This window comes from Hypanus sabinus, chromosome 1, assembly GCF_030144855.1.
Source record: "Hypanus sabinus isolate sHypSab1 chromosome 1, sHypSab1.hap1, whole genome shotgun sequence".
NCBI lineage: Eukaryota > Metazoa > Chordata > Chondrichthyes > Myliobatiformes > Dasyatidae > Hypanus > Hypanus sabinus.
In genome coordinates, this window is record NC_082706.1 from 125875200 (window position 1) to 125892780 (window position 17581).

Consider the following 17581-nt stretch of genomic DNA (forward strand, 5'->3'; position numbering starts at 1 on the left):
TCAGCACAAGGGGCTGATTGTCCTTACTCCAGTTATATATTGTTTTGGCCTATCTCTTTTTCTTTCTGGTTTAAAAAATGTTCTTGATTAAAGAGTAACAAAAATTAATTTTCTTTCTTAAAAGTAACCATGCGGCAGTTTGACCACCCTCATATAGTGAAGCTGATTGGCGTAATAACCGAAAATCCAGTCTGGATAATTATGGAGCTGTGTACCTTTGGAGAGGTATGTACCAAAGGATATAATCAGACATACATGATTGTTATCAGAAGTCTTAATTTCTTTTTTTTTCTAAATGTTAAGTGATGAAGAAAGACATGAGATACCTGAGGATCCAGTAAACATTTATTAAAAAGCACACATATGTCTGACAAATTATGTACAACAGTTGAATTAATGATCTACTTTAATACTTCATGCAAAAAAATTCAAGGAAGTCTTGTTAAGGTGGTGCAATTGTGACTTCAAATAATTGTGCATTTGATGAACTCAAATATTGCGTGCTCCATTTCTGATAAGAGTATTTCATGTCATCAAAAAAGATCATTTATAAAAGAAAACTTCCTTATTCTTTTTGGTTATGATCTTAAATTGATCAGTTCATTTCCTCTTCATAATTATTACTTTGGTATTAGAATTCCAAAAATTTAACAAGGTAGAATTTGAACAAACAGCAGAAATGTAAAACTAAGGTGCCACAAAATTAGAAGTGATTTTGTGTAGCTTTCTCATGTGCTACTTTTCTCATTTCCAGTGGTGATTGTGTGTCTCAAAAAAGTAAAACTTCTGGAACTGCATTTTAATGTTTTCAACTGGTATATTTTCCACTCAGTTACGGTCGTTTTTGCAAGTAAGGAAATACAATTTGGACTTGGCCTCCTTAATTCTGTATGCATACCAGCTAAGTACAGCACTCTCTTATCTAGAGAGTAAGCGATTTGTACATCGGTAAGTAAATATGCAGTTTTTAGTTCATTTGTTTCGAGGGAAAAATATTGTCAACATTTTTTGCTTGTTGTAACATAAGAAATAGAACTCAAATGCATATAAAACATACATCAATTAATAATAGATGTGTAAAAATGCTGTTTAATTTGGAATAGTCTTGAGTTTTTGAGGGAAATGATACCCCTATGTACCTTGGTTTACATACAGATGTTGCCTTTTATTTGACCCATCAAGTATTTAAGTGCACCCCAACAAGCAGTGGATGAGCTACACTAGAATTTTACATTGTGCACTTAACCTGATGGATTAATGGAGATCTAAGTTACAAACACCTGCTTGTATTTAATATAGCTTATTTTCCCTATTAGAAAGTATTGGCCATCTTAAATAGAAAGAAAATAAAACAGAACCATCATATGACGTATTCCAGTCTCTGTGTCAAGGAATGCGGTCAATTTTGGAACTGGTACAAAATGAGTGCCTCCTGCTGAATGACACATAAATGACAGAATAAAGTTCAGCTTGAATCTTGAAATTGTTACCTTAAAGTACTGCTTAGAAATGTACAATTCAGAAAGAATTACTGTGAGTCAACTGAAACAGAGCAAAGTAGAATGTCACTGCAGTCATCGTAAAGCTAGACATGAGATCTTAAGATCTACCAAGAATTCAAAAGCCCTTTTAAAATCATTTTAAGTATGAACAAAACCTGCATATGTACAGTACTGTGCAAAGGTCTTAGGCATCTCTCTCTCTCCCTCTCTCCCTCTCTCCCTCTCTCCCTCTCTCTCTCTCCCTCTCCCCCTCTCCCTCTCCCTCCCTCTCTCTCTCTCTCTCCCCCCTCCCCCTCTCTCTCTCTCTCTCCCCCCCTCCCCCCTCTCTCTCTCTCTCCCCCCCTCTCCCCCTCTCCCCCTCTCTCTCTCCCTCTCCCCCCTCCACCCCCCTCTCCCTCTCCCTCCCTCCCCCTCCCTTTTGCACAGTACAGTGATAATTTTATATATGGCACAATGCTGCCGCAACCAAAAGAAAACCAAATTTTATGGCATTTATGAGTGATGATAAACCTGATTCTGATATTGTGGACTGAATATGGGATGGTGGCAGGGAGAGAGGAAACATGATTGGGAAAAAGGGAAGGGAGAGGGGAGGGAGCAGGAAGCACCAGAGAGACATTCTGCAGTGGTCAATAAATTAATTGTTTGGAATCAAATGACTTTGCCTGGTGACACAGGACTGGGTATGTCTGCACCACCCCCTTGCCCCAGCATTCCTTCTCTTGTCACCTGTCCCACAGCATTCCATCTGTGCCATTCCCAACATGCTGTGCTCCCACCAGATTCACAAACTCACTCTACATTCCATGTTGAGAAATACAGAATTGTCCAAAATCTTGGCATCCTATCTGTTTATATGTACCTAAGACTTTTGCACAGCACTGTAGGAATATGTAATAAATGAAAATGTGCTGGAAAGTACTCATTACATCTTAGAGTAATTGTTTAGATTAATAATCATCCATTATGAATCTTTTTCTCCAAAAATGTTGCCTGACATTCTGAACATTTCCAACATTTCTTTTTATTACATTTTTTATTATACTGTAAGTATATTTTATTTGTTAATTGCCGAGCTCTGGTGCTGATTCCATTTCAGCAGAGATGAATGACCATGCTTGTGATCGTTTTCTTATGTTAGGATTATATTGGCTATAATGAACAGTTGTGATTTCCTTAATCATAGGTAAAATGTACCACAGTCAATAAATAAAGAAGAGTGCTCACCAGTTCGTTTTCTCTGTAGTATAGTTTGAATCTGTGTGCATAAGAATGCTGAAGAAAAAAAAATTAAAACTCTTTCTAAGAATCTTCATGTTCCATAATGTATAGAGTTAGTGCTAATTGAACACTTTCTGAGGTATATGTAACACATTTCACAAAACAGAACTTTGCTAATGGGAGAAAATCTTAATTCATTGAGAAAAGAATTATCATTCATTCCTTGTGCACCCTATTAAAACATTGAATATCAAGGTTATACTATCAATGATCTTGCAAGTTGTTTTCTGACTTTCCAGTGCAATATGGCAAAAGATCATGTAGTATCTTGAGCAATAACATTGTCACTGATACAAGGTCATAACCATGAGAAATCACAAAAGTAGGGGTGAAATCTAATGCCTATGGACATAGGGGCTTTGCATCAGACAACAGTAAAGAAAGCAACTAAAAGGATATTTCTGAAATGGAATTTTATATTATGTATGTTGTCCTTATTGTGTTTAATTACCACTTTCTACAAATTGTAAGTGTTTATTTGGTGGCTTTTCTTTGTTACTAACATCTGTCCACAATTTGCAAACATGAAAAATTCTTCCATTTAAACAATTTCTTTAACATACGTGGGAGAGTGGGAAATCTAAGCGAATGATTGGATTATATCTTGCTGCCACTTGCCACTGCATATTCTTGTTCCTGTTTGTCAGTGGGTGCACCTTTATTGCCAGGTTACAGTGGCAAGTAATAGCATGTGTCACAAGTACAGTGGTGTGCCTTTGGTAATGATAATTCCCTGAATACTTTGTGTTTGCGATAGCTTTGCTCATAGGTTTCCCTGCTGTCAAACTTCTAAGCATTTTAAAATTATTACAACAAAGTTGTTCTAATTTAAGAGACTGCAAGATGCTAGAATCTGTAACAACAAACAAACTTGTGGAGGAACTTAACAGATCAAGCAGCATTTGTGAGGGAAAAGGAACCGTCAACATTTTGGGCCAACACCCTACATGAGGACTGAGAGTGGAGAGGGAAGGGTGAGACAAGGGTTCCCCTTTCACTTAACACTCACCATCCTCTGTCTCCCAGCAGCCCTATTCTTCCCCCTTCTTTCTCCATTTACCCACCATTTTTTGTGCCTCTTTGGTCCATGTATCACCTACTTGGCTTGTGCCTCACCTTTCTCTCTTTATACTGGTTATCTTCCCTCTCTACTCTCAGGTTTGATGCAGGAACTCAACCCTAAACATTGATAGTTCCTTTCAAAGCAACACACACAAAATACTTCAGGAACTCAGCAGATCAGACAGCATTTATGCAAAAAAAAAACAGTCAACATTTCAGCCAGGCCCCTTCTTCAGAACTGAAAAGAAGGGGGAAAGACACCAGAGTGAAAAGGTATGCAGAGGGGAAGGAGGCTAGCTGGAAGGTGATAAGTGTCATCATATTTTAGGTGGGAAACATAAAGGGCTGGAGAAGAAGGAAACTGATGGGATAGGAGAAAGGAAAGGAGGGGAACCTGGGAGAAGTGATAGGGCAGGTAAGAAGAGGGAAAAAGCCAAAGTGGGGAATACAAGGAGAAAGGGAAGAAAGTTCCTTCTGCATCCCACCAGCCACACCCCCACCAATGTTTCTAGACCCACAGTTTCCCCAGAAATCTGCTTTTTAATTCATTAAACTATTAATAAGACTTTAAAATCTGATAAATCAAACATTTTGAAATAATTGCGAGAATAATTGTGACCTAATTTTAAGAAGTAGCTCATTTGCCTTGTTCTTTCTTCCTGCTGTGTATGTATTGTAGTCTGTTGGCAAACTCAATCTCTGACAATACATTCAATCTGCTTTCATTCAGCATGTTTAAGATTTCCACGTTTGACTTTGCATGTTTGGAAATCCCATGTCTGCTGCCAGTTAAGCAGGCAGATGTTGACTCTTTCATTCTGTCATTTACCAGCAGAATCTGGGTCATTGTTTTTGTTTGATTGGATCTTCTACTTGAATGAGTATACCATTATCATTTTAATCATGCATTTTTCTCTTACAGGGATATTGCTGCTAGAAATGTTTTGGTATCCTCATTGGACTGTGTAAAGTTAGGAGACTTTGGTTTGTCAAGATACATGGAAGATAGCACTTACTATAAAGGTATGGATGAGGGTTAAAAACAATATTACAAATTGTGTGGCCAATCCAGCAAATGGAATGGATTTTATGATATTTGATTTCATCTAGTCGATGCTAATAGTGAGTGCACTAATATATAATGTATGGTTCCAAATGAGAAAATAGGTTTTGAAATGATAAACTGAAATTCTATAGAAATCATTACTGATCCAATTTAATTTATAATTAGAGCACTTGAGAGAATGGATACCCCACTTCCAGGAGCCTTAACAAAATGTAGCACACTGTTGTTCAATTCTCTTACTCCATTACATTATTGGGAACTTGATAAGATACTGATAGATGAAATATACAGTTTGGCATTCAGAAATGCTTGGTAATCTACCTAAGGGTCAACATTTAATTATCAGCAAAGTGATGGCAGAAGTCAGCCACTTCGTTGTCAACTGGCAACTCCTCACAATTCAATCTGTTCACTGGTTCCCAGTTTAAATTTCACCAGAACAATGTGGCCTCATTATAAAAGGCCTGAATTCCAGCAATAAGCTGAGAGTGACTTCTTGACATTAAGGCAATATCTGGTCAGCTATAGCATCAAGTACCCATTGTAAAACTGAAGTTATTGAACTTTATTGGAAGTGGTTGGAGGTGCAAATTACACAAAGGAAAATGATAGAGATTGATGGGTATCAGTCTTGCCGATCCCAATATATCACTACAAGAATTGCTCAGGATATGTCCTAGACTAACCATCTTCAGCTGCTTCTGTCATAAGATTGGAATTCACATGTTTACTCATAATTGTACAGTGTCTGTTGGCAATACCACAGCTAACGAAACCATTGCTTGTTTGAAGCAAGACTTAGACATCAGCCAGCTCGTGGGCTGATACATGGCAGTAACATTTGCTCCACAGAAGAGTCAAACAATGACAATTGTCCAACAAGAGTCTTAACAACCCACACTTAACATTCACTGCCCCTGATAATCAACGTCCTTGAGTAACCAGGACCATAAACTGCAATTGACCAGCTAACTAATTCTCTGGCAATACGAGAAGGTCAAAGGCTGGGTTTCCTGTGTTGAGTGACCTGCCTCCTAGCACTTAGTATGTTTCCAGCATTTAAAAACTGCTAGTTGTGATCATACAGCATGGAAACAGACTGTTTGGCCCAATTGGTCCATGCTAACTAGGATGGTTCACCAAGCTAGTTCCATTTACCACATTTATCCCATATCCTTCTAAAGCATTCCTATCCGTGTACCTGACCAACTGTCTTCTAAAAAGTTGTTATTGTACCTGCATCAACCACATCCTCTACAGCTCATTCCATGTTCATACCATCATCTGTGTAAAAATAAAATTTTGCCCTCATGTTCTGATTAAACTTTTTCTCTCTCACCTCTGTGTCTTCCAGTTGTTGATTCCCTAATTATGGAGAAAAAGCTGAGTGTATTCATCCTCTATATACCTCTTGTTATTCTGTATACCTCTAGAAGATCACCTCTCAGTCAGTTACACTCCAAAGAAAAATGTTCTAACCTCTTCAGCTTCTCCTTATAACTCGAGTCCCAGCAACATTCTTGTAAATCTTGTCAGTTTAAACTTTGCAGTTTGATAACATCTTTCCTATAGTACAAAACTGATCACAATGAACATGAGAAATTATGCAGATATGAGAAATCCAAAGCAACACACAGTAAATGCGAGCGGAAATCAGCCAGTCAGGTAGCATCTATGGAAATGAACAAACAGTCAATGTTTTGGGTTGAGACCCTTCTTCAGAACTGGAAAGAAAGGGGGAAGACACCAGAATAAAAAGGGTGGTGTGGGGGTAAGAAAGGAGGCTAGCTAGAAGGTGATAGGTGAAGCCAGATGGTTGGGAAAGATAAAACACTGGACTGGAAGGAACCTGATAGCAGAGAAGAGTGGACTATAAAAGGAGGAGAGGACCCAGGGAGAGGTGATTGGCAGGTGAAAGTAGTAAGAGGCCAGAGTGGGGAATAAAAGAAAAGAGATGGCAATGAATTTTTTTTGCCAGAAGGAGAAATCAATACTCATACTGCAGGTTCGAGGCTACCAAGACAGAATATAAGGTGTTGCTTCTCCACCCCTCCACCCTGAGTGTGGCCTCATCATGGTACAAAAGGAGGTCAGTGACCGACTTGTCAAAATGGGAATGGGAATCATAATTAAAATGTTTGACCACTTGGAAGTTCCACTTTTGGTGGTTGGAGTAGAGGTGCTTGATGAAGTGGTCCCCCAATTTATGATGGATCTCACCAAGGTCGCATCAGGAGCACTGGACACAAAAGGTGAATCTAGCAGATTGTATATTGCGTAGCAGGTAAAAGTGAGCGGTGCAGGGTAAGGGAACCATCAGTTTGGTGGCAGTGAATGGTAGTTCTCCAGGGTTTGATGAGGTCAGTGGTGGTCTTTTAGAGAAAGTTCTTATGGTCTGGAGTGAGGCCCTCTTCAAGGGTAGGTATGAGGAGGTGTCTGAGAGTTACCGCCCGGCCTCAGCAAAGTAGAAGTCAGTCTGCCATACTAGAACTGCACCTCCTTTGTCTGCAGGTTTGACGTTAAGGTTTGGATACTCCCAAGTGTGGACTCACCATCATCTTGTACAATAGCAACATAACCTCCAAACCTCTATACTTAATGTTCTTACTGCTGAAGGGCAGTGTACCAGATGCTGCCTTTACCAGTCTATCTACTTGTGTCTTCACTTTTGGGGAACCATGCAGAACGTAGAGCAGTACACTGTAGGAACAGGCCCTTTGGCCCGCGATATTGTGCCAAACCAAATAAATTTGTAAACAAATGGCCAACAAAACTAATCCCCTCTGCCTACAATTTATCCATATCCTTCCATTTTCCTAACATTCATGTGCCTATCTGAACTTCCCTTAAAAGTCTAAGAAACATAGAAACATACAGCATGATACAGGCCCTTTGCCCACAAAGCTGTGCTGAACATGGACCTACCTTAGAACTACCCAGGCTTTATCCGTAGCCCTCTATTTTTCTAAGCTCCATGTAACCATCCAGGAATCTCTTAAAAGAGCCTATCATTTCTGCCTCCACCACCACCGCTGGCAGCCCACCACTCTGCGTAAAAAACATATCCTCTGTACTACCTCCAAGCACCTTAAAACTGTGCCCTCTCGTGCTAGCCATTTCAGCCCTGGAGAAAAGCCTCTGACTATCCACACGAGCAATGCCTCTCATTATCTTGTACACCTCTATCAGGTCACCTCTCATCCTCCATTGCTCCAAGGGGAAAAGGCCGACTTTATTCAACCTATCCTCATAAGGCATGCTGCCCAATCCAGGCAGCATCCTTGTAAATCTCCTCTGTATCCTTTCTATGGTTTCTACATCCTTGCCGTAGTGAGGTGACCAGAACTGAGCGCAGTACTCTACAAGTGGGTTCTGACCAGGGTCCTATATAGCTGCAACATTACCTCTCGGCTCTTAAACTCAGTCCCACGACTGATGAAGACCAATGCACCGTATGTCTTCTTAACCACAGAGTCAACTTGCACAGCAGCTTTGAGTGTCCTGTGAACTTGGATCCCAAGGTCCTTCTGATCACACTGCCAAGAGTCTTACCATTAATGCTATATTCTGCCATCATATTTGACCTACCAAAATGAACCACCTCACACTTATCTGGGTTGTACTCTATCTGCCACTTCTCAGTCCAGTTTTGCATCTTATCAATGTCCTGCTGTACCCTCTGACAGCCCTCCACACTATCCACAACACCCCCACCTTTGTGTCATCAGCAAATTTACTAACCCATCCCTCCACTTCCTTATCCAGGTCATTTATAAAAGTTACAAAGAGTAGGGGTCCCAGAACAGATCCCTGAGGCACAACACTGGTCACTGGCCTCCATGCAGAATACGACCTGTCTACAACCACTCTTTGCCTTCTGTGGGCAAGCCAGTTCTGGATCCACAAAGCAATGTCTCCTTGGATCCCATGCCTCCTTACTTTCTCAATAAGCTTTGCATGGGATACCTTATCAAATGTCTTTCTAAAATCCATATACATTTCATGAATGTGTTTAGTCGCATCCTCTAAAAATTCAATCAGTCTCATAAGGCATGGCCTGCCTTTGACAAAGCCATGCTGACTACTCCTAATCATATTTTGCCTCTCCAAATGTTCATAAATCCTGTCTCTCAGGATCTTCTTCATCAACTTACCAACCACTGGAGTAAGACTCACTGGCCTATAATTTCATGGGCTATCCCTATTCCCTTCCTTGAGTAAGGGAACAACAACTCTCCAATCCTCCGGAACCTCTCCTGTCCTCATTGATGATGCAAAGATCATAGCCAGAGGCTCAGAGATCTCCTCCCTTACCTCCCACAGTAGCCTGAGGTACATCTCATCTGGTACAGGTGACTTATCAACCTTGATGCTTTCCAAAAGCTCCAGAACATTCTCTTCCTTAATATCTACATTCTCAAGCTTTTCAGTCCACTGCATCCCTACAATTGCCAAGATCCTTTGCCGTAGTGAATACTGAAGCAAAGTAGTCATTAAGTACCTCCACTATTTCCTCCAGTTCCATACACACTTTCCCACTGTCACCCTTGACTGATCCTATTCTCTCACGTCTTATCCTCTTGCTGTTCACATACTTGTAGAATGCCTTGGGGTTTTCCTTAATCCTGTCCACCAAGGCCTTTTTATGGCTCCTTCTGGCTCTCCTAATTTCATTCTTAAGGTCCTTCCTGTTTGAACCTTTCATAAGCATAACAACCTTCGTGCTCCACGGATCTTTTATCCTACCATGCTTTCCATGTCTCATTGGAACGCATCTACTCAGAACCCCACACAAATATTCCCTGAAAATTTACCATATTTCTTCCATACGTTTCCCTGAGAACATCTGTTTCCAATTTATGCTGCTGAGTTCCTGCCTTATAGCCTCATATTTCCCCTTACTCCAATTAAACGCTTCCCTAACTTGTCTGTTCCTATCCTTCTCCAATGCTATGGCAGAGGAGATAGAATTGTGATCACTATCTCCAAAATGCTCTCCCACTAAGAGACCTGACACCTGACAAAGTTCATTTCCCAATACCAGATCAAGTACAGCCTCCCCTCTTGTAGGCTTATCTTCATATTGTGTCAAGAAACCTTCCTGAACACACCTAACAAACTCCACCCCATCTAAACCCCTCACTCTAGGGCGATGCCAATCAATATTTGGGAAATTAAAATCTCCCACCACAACAACCCTGTTATTATTATTCCTTTCCAGAATCTGTCTCCCTATCTGCTTCTTAATGTTCCTGTTACTATTGGGTAGTCTATAAAAAAAAACATCCAGTAGAGTTATTGACCCCTTCCTATTCCTAACTTTCTCCCACAGAGACTCCATAGACAATCACTCCATGACTTGCTCCTTTTCTGTAGCTGTGACGCTATCTCGGATCAACAGTACCACGCCTCCACCTCTTTTGCCTCCCTCCCTAACCCTTCTGAAACATCTAAAGCCTGGCATTTGAAGTAACCATTCCTGTCCCTGTACCATCCAAGTCTCTGTAATGACCACAACATCATCGCTCCAAGTGCTGATCCACGCTCTAAGCTCATCCGCTTTAGTCATGATACTCCTTCCGTTAAAATAGACACATCTCAGACCATCGGACAGAGCACATCCCTTCTCTATCACCTGCCTATCCTTCCTTTCGCACTGTCTCCAAACTTTCTCTATTTGTGAGCCAATCTCCCTCCCTTCTGTCACTTTAGCTCAGTTCCCACCCCCCAGCAATTCTAATTTATGTTCTCCCCAATAACCTTAGCAAACCTTCCCACCAGGATGTTGGTTCCCCTCAGATTCAAGTGCAACCTGAACTTTTTATACAGGTCACACCTGCCCCAGAAGTGGTTCCAATGATCCAGAAATCTGCATCAACCTACCCCATGCTCCAATCCCTCAGCCACGCATTTATCCTCCACCTCATTCTATTCCTATACTCACTATCATATGGCATTAATGTGGCAGTGAGTATAGTCTCTAATGTATCTGCCCCTCCCACTACCCAGGCATCCTACACTCTCTGTAAGAAACACTTGTCCCTCACATCTCTTTTGAAATTATCCCCCTCACCTTAAATGCATGCCCTCTGATTTTAGACATTTCAACCCTGAGAAAATGAACATGAATTCCAAGGTCTCTCTGTTCTATAAATTTTCCCAGACCCTACCAATTACTCTGAACGTCGCATCTTGATTGACTTTACCCGACGCTCATTTACCAAGCTGATGAAGATCTCCTGAAGTTTAGATGAGCTGCTGAAATTATATGAGTGTGATGCTGTAGTGATATGCTACACACAGAGCTAGAAATAATGACATGCAGTCTGTAAGTTACACTCGAGACTAGTTTATTCAAACTTCGCGGCACTGGCTTTTACACAGTTCCGTTCCGAGGTGCATTACGAAAGTCTCTTCCTGCACACGGGCTTTCTCCCCTTGCTGGTGAAGAAGACCCAGTGCCATTTTGGGACTGGCCCCTCTGCCGACATGCATGCCATTTTGTGAGCTGGTTCCCTGCGTAGAAAGTGGGTCACCACATAAACCCCCTCCCCAGAACCGACAATATACCCCCCAACATCCACAGTCTGGATCAGTCTCTGTTTGGGCGGTCTGCCTCTGCGCCGCGGTGCCTGAACCTCGACCGGCCGTGCCAAGACCACATGGGCTGGTTTGAGTCAGTCCACTGTGAAAACCTCCTCTTCCCCCCCCCCCCCCCCCCGAATGTCCAGAACGTACATGGACCTGTTGTTCCTGATCACCTTGTAAGGCCGCTGTAGCAGTGCCCGGTGTGCGCCCCTTCGTACAAATACAAACTTACAGCTCTGCAGGTCTTTGGGTACACAGGTCGGGATCTTTCAGTGCTGTGAAGTCAGTACAGGGGCCAGGTTGCCAAGCCTTTCATGTAGTCTGTCCAGGATTGCTTTGGGTTTTTCCTCTTGCCCCCTTGGGGCTGGTATGAACTTTCCTGGGACGACTGGGGTGCACCGTACACCAGCTCAGCCGACGAGGTGTGCAGATCCTCTTTGGGCGCTGTGCGGATTCCAAGCAAGACCCAGGGCAGCTCGTCCACCCAGTTAGGCCCTTTCGGGCAGGTCATGAGAGCCGACTCCAAGTGACGATGGAAGCATTCCACTAGTCCGTACGACTGTGGGTGGTAGGCAGTTGTGTGATGTAGCTGTGTTCCCAGCAGGCTGGCCACAGCTGACCACAGGCTGGAGGTGAACTGGGCACCTCTGTCGGAGGTAATGTGGGCCGGAATCACGAAGTGTGCTACCCAGGTTGCAATCAGCGCTCAGGCGCAGGAGTCAGCAAGCAGGAAGTGGTGGTAGAAGTTCATCATACGAACAAACTCCTGCAGGCCTTTGACTGTGTTGGGCCAGGTGAAGTGGCGGATCGCGTCTACCTTGTCGGGCAGAGGTGTTGCCCCGTCTTTGGTAATCCTGTGGCCCAGAAAGTCGATGGTGCCGAGTCCGAACTGGCATTTGGCCGGGTTGATTGTGAGGCCAAAATCACTCAGGTGGGAGTAGAGCTGGCGGAGGTGGGACAGATGCTCCTGGCAACTACTGCTGGCTATGTGGATGTTGTCCAAATAGATGAATGCAAAGTCCAGGTCACATCCCACCGCGTCTATTAGCCACTGGAACGTCTGTGCGGCATTCTTCCGGCCGAATGACATTCAGGGGAATTCGAAAAGGCCGAACAGGGTGATGAGTTTGTCTGGGGGGAGCCTTCGTGCACGGGCATGGAGGGGTGGTCCCTGGGACGGAATGTGGTGCTGTACTCCATGTCTGGGCATGGCTGCCGTGAACTGTGTGCCAGAATCGATGGAAAGTCCGCCAGGATTCGTTGTCCGACAGCGTGATGGAGTCCAGGTGTGGGGCCGGCAACTTGGCTTCACCCAAGGAGAATGTCTGGAAAGTCTCGGCATGTACCAGTCTTTTCCCTTGCATGTCGACCAGCAGGCTGTGAGCTCGCAAAAAGTCCGCCCCCAGGAGTGGGTGGGCCACGGCGGCCAGTGTGAAGTCCCACGTGAACCGGCTGGTGCCGAACTGCAGCTGCACTGTGCAGGTGCCGTAGGTCTGTATCGTGCTGCCATTTGTGGCCTTCAGGTGGGTCCCGGCTCCCTTTTGTGGGTGTCGTACCCCGTTGGGGGTAAGACGCTGATTTCCGCTTCAGTGTCAACCAAGAAGTGGCGTCGTGACTGTTTGTCCCAGACGTACAAGAGGCTACCCTGGTGCCAGCCACCGTAGCCATTAGCAGCGGCTGGCCCTGGCATTTCCCAGGAACTTGCAGGGCGGGCAACAACGGCGGGCTTCTGTGCTCCACCGCTAGTGGTAGAAACACCACTGTTCACTGGCCTCCTCATTCCTGCCTCTGGGTTGTGTGCGCTCTATTGCCGGGCCTGGACTGGCCTGCTGTTGGGCATGTGGCTTGGTAATCTGTCCAATGGACGCCCCGCTCTCCCTCTTGGCTTTCCACAGCACATCTGCCCGGGCCGCCACCTTCTGGGGGGTCACTGAAATCTACATCGGCCAACAGCAGATGTATGTCATCAGGTAGTTGCTCTAGGACCACCTGCTCAAACATGAGGCAGGGCTTGTGTCCTTCAGCCAGGGACTGCATCTCATTCATTAATGCTGATGGCGGCCTGTCTCCCAAACCATCCAGGTGCAGTAAGCGGGCACCTCGCTCACGCCGTGAGAGGCCAAAGGTCCCTATGAACAGAGCTTTGAATGCTGCATATTTGCTTTCTTCCGGGGGTGACTGTATGAAATCCTCAACCTGGGTGGCTGTCTCCTGGTCAAGGGAGCTCACCACGTAATAGTAACACATGGTATCAGAAGGTATCTACCAAATCTGGAACTGGGCTTCTGATTGGTCAAACCACACACGTGGTCGCAGCATCCAGAAAGTTGGCAGTTTTAGCAAAACTGCGTGAACAGATGAAGAGCCGAACATCTTTGGTCCAAATCCCGGGATCACCAATGTAGCGATGTGCTACACACAGAGCTAGAAATAATGACACGCAGTCTGTAAGTTACGCTCGAGACTAGTTTATTCAAACTTCGCAGCACTGGCTTTTACGCAGTTCCATTCCCACCCTCTCCGGGCGGAAATGACATCAGAGGTGCATTACAAAAGTCTCTTCCTGCATGCGGGCTTTCTCCCCTTGCTGATGAAGAAGAAGGCCCAGCACCATTTTGGGGCTGGCCTCTCTGCCGATGAGTGCGCCATTTTGTGAGCTGATACGCCTGCGTAAAAAGTAGGTCGCCACAATGCCATACTTCCCACATGGCTGAATGAATGCATCTCCGATAAAACTAAAGATATTTGGTACCATCTGGGATAAAGTAGCCCATTTGTTTGATGCCCCTTTCACCATCTGAAAACTCCACCAGCACTGCACCATGACCACAGTGCATCTATCCACAAAATACATCGCAGTAACTTACCTAGCCTGCTCCTGCAATATCTTCCAAATCCAAATCCACGACCTCTACTCTCAAGATGGACAGGGACAACAAGATGCACACTGTGCTGACTTGGAAATATATCAGTTTTCTTGTAAATATGTAAGGCCTGAATCTTGGAACTCCCATAACAACACTATTATGAGACTGTCTTTTCCCAGAAAGAGTACAGCAGTTTGAAGTGTATGGCTCATCATTGTATTCTCAAGGACAAATAAGAATGGACAATGCATTCCCTGGAAAAAAGAATAAATAAAATTAAATGTCAAGCTTGCTTTTGTCAGTCATTCTAATATCACCAGAATAAAGATGTTCTGAACACTTCAGTCACATGATTCAGTAATAATGACATTGATTTAAAAACATAGTGCTGGAATTTTCCCAGTCTTTGGAGTAAATCATTGTACAACGGCCTGGATCTGCTGCATGTTTTCAATTAAAATCATGTTAAAGATTGCTGAATTTAAAATGTGAGTTATGAATTCAACAAAAAAGTTTTGCTGCAAGACAAGTTTCTTTCAACTGTCATTATTTTGTATGTAAGATCCAGAATTTTGGGCATGTCGATGCCCATTGCCACATTGTTAATGAACTTCAACTGTAATAGTCAATCGGTATTTGAAGCCTTATGTTTGTAACTCTGAAAGCACAGTTACTTCAAATTTTTTTCATGAATTCACATTCAGTCAATTGATCTGCCCTTTGCAAGAGTTGTGACCCAGTTGTCAATGAATTAATTGATTGGCCTGTTTCTTAGGCTTTAGCCATACCTTGAACATAGTTTGATTAAGTAAGGTTGAGCTCCTCTTGGCCATATACCAATAATTGTTCTCTCTTGCATTGATTCAAAGAGAATTTCACAATCGTTCAATAAAAATGAGTTTAAGCAGAAATGGGAGCATAACTCGTGTGCTTCCAATACATAGTAAAACAGTATGGTATCTGATATGTTAAAAGCATATTTTCCTGAAGCATACCTTGTGAAAACTAAGTTATTTTTATGCACACAGTTGTCTAATGATCATGTAAGTTTTTTTTTGTGAGAGCCGACTTGTGATTCAGGTGAAAAGTGGTTAGGTTGCATTGAGAAGATGTAGACAGCACAATTTGTAAACTTTTCCTCCTCTTATGGCAGCTTCAAAAGGGAAGTTACCCATCAAATGGATGGCTCCTGAATCAATCAACTTCCGTCGGTTTACCTCAGCAAGTGATGTTTGGATGTTTGGTAAGTTTACTTGCATGACATTCATATGTCTTTAACTTCCTTATGAATAAATTAGAATGATATACTGATAATTTCCCATTGCTTTCTTTGGGTATATGTTCAAAAAAAGCAAAGTTTGCAAGTTGGAAGCATAATGTACCTTCTTCATCCTCACATCTAATAGGAATGGCAAATACCTCAGATATTCTGATTGCTAGGGCTTGCTCAGCCATCTTGAATTGAATTGAATTTTGGTTTATTTTCATTTAGAAACCACAACTGCAATGCAGTTAAAAAACGAAACAACGTTCCTCTAGAATGATATCACAAAAGCACACGACAAAATAGACTACACCAGAAAATCCACGTAATATTTGGCAATCCCCAAATCCAGAGTCCGGAGAGGCTGCTGCATATTAATATCACACTACCATCTTAGCGCATTCCCCAGAAAGGAGCTCCAAAACCACCAGACAAGACAAGACTACCCAGACTCACCAACTCAGGAGACTAACTCTACTACCCAACAAACCAAAAACTAAGCTACAAGACCTACAGAAAACCACATAGTTACAACATATAGTTACAACAGTGCAAACAATACCATAATTGATTAAAAAAACAGACCATGGGCACAGTAAAAATAGTCCAAAGATGTTAAAAGATTATAATTTCAAAAGAAACCACTACACAGTTTCCTGATAGACTCGTCATCCCACGCAGACGGCAAAAGGGAATGCCCCTGCTATGGACTTCCACGGCACTGCCGGACTCAGCCTCGCAGATGCAGCACACAGTGAAAGTGCCCCAACCGTAGCAGATTCCAAGTCCGTCAAACCTCTGAGCCTCCAACCATCCCCTCCAGCACAGCCTCTCTGAGCACCATCCTCTGCTGAGCGCACTACAACCACTTAGTTAAATATGCTTGCACAATTCAGTGGGATAACACTTTACAACAAATTCCCTAAAGAAATGTTGCTTTTAAATAGACAAGAGTCATGTCAGGCTAACTGATTTCATTGTTATAACCCCCCAGTAAGTTGGAAGTTGCAGATATTACCCAATCATGATGGCCAGTCCTCAAGGGTTTCCTATGGAGTGCAGGCATTGATGTTGATTGAAGTTCTGGTCCTCTGACTTTGAGCATTTTTGTCCACTTATAAGTCAAGCAGTCTGGTATAATCAAGTAGACAGGCCGAAACATGCTCAGTCTCTTTCTTTTGATCTCTCCAGTGAGCCCAGGTTTAAATCTTGTTAACCATATTACATTCACGTGCACTTAATGTATGCTTGTTTATTCCTTTAAGAAATGTTGGAGTCCACCTGACAAATCCCCTTCTCTTAATTCCTCCGTCTCTGCCACATCTGCTCTCAGGATGAGGCTTTTCATTCTAGAGCAAAGAAGATGTCCTCCTTTTTCAAAGAAAGGGACTTCCCTTCCTCTACTATCAACTATCACTTTCTCAACCACATCTTTTCTATTTCACACACGTCTGTTCTTACCCCATCCTCCTACCACCCTACCAGGAATACAGTTCCTCTTATCCTCACCTACCACCCCACCAACCTCTGCATCTAGCACATAATTCTCTGAAACTTGCTCCACCTCCAACTGGATCCTACCACCAAACACGCCTTTTCTGTCCCGTCCCCCCCCCCGCGTGCTCCCAGCGTCGCCTCTTATATATCAGTGAGACCAATGTAGGTTAGGCGACCGCTTTGCCAAACATCTACGCTCCATCCACCAGAACAAGCAGGATCTCCCAGTGGCCATCCATTTTAATTCCACTTCCCATTCTCATTCCAATGTGTCCATCCATGGCCTCCTTCACTGTCAGGATAAGGCCACACTTACACAGGAGGAACAGCACCTCATATTCCATTTGGGTAGCCTCCAACCTGATAACATGAACATTGATTTCTCAGGCTTCCAGTAATACCTCCACTCCCCCCCCCCCCCCCCCACTTCATCATTTCCCTTCCCCCTTGTCCT

At 43.2% G+C, this 17581-nt stretch overlaps 1 protein-coding gene across 15 annotated transcripts in view; it reads left to right on the top strand.

The window, feature by feature from the left end:
• The window catches only part of LOC132397252 (focal adhesion kinase 1), a 545830-nt gene that overhangs the window by 437671 nt on the left and 90578 nt on the right, over positions 1-17581 (top strand). For all 15 annotated transcript variants that reach the window (XM_059975823.1, XM_059975834.1, XM_059975802.1 and 12 more), the window contains 4 exons: positions 125-225; positions 833-948; positions 4768-4868; positions 15520-15609. In XM_059975823.1, coding sequence (XP_059831806.1) covers positions 125-225; positions 833-948; positions 4768-4868; positions 15520-15609 — 408 coding nt within the window. The remainder of the gene's footprint in view (positions 1-124; positions 226-832; positions 949-4767; positions 4869-15519; positions 15610-17581) is intronic.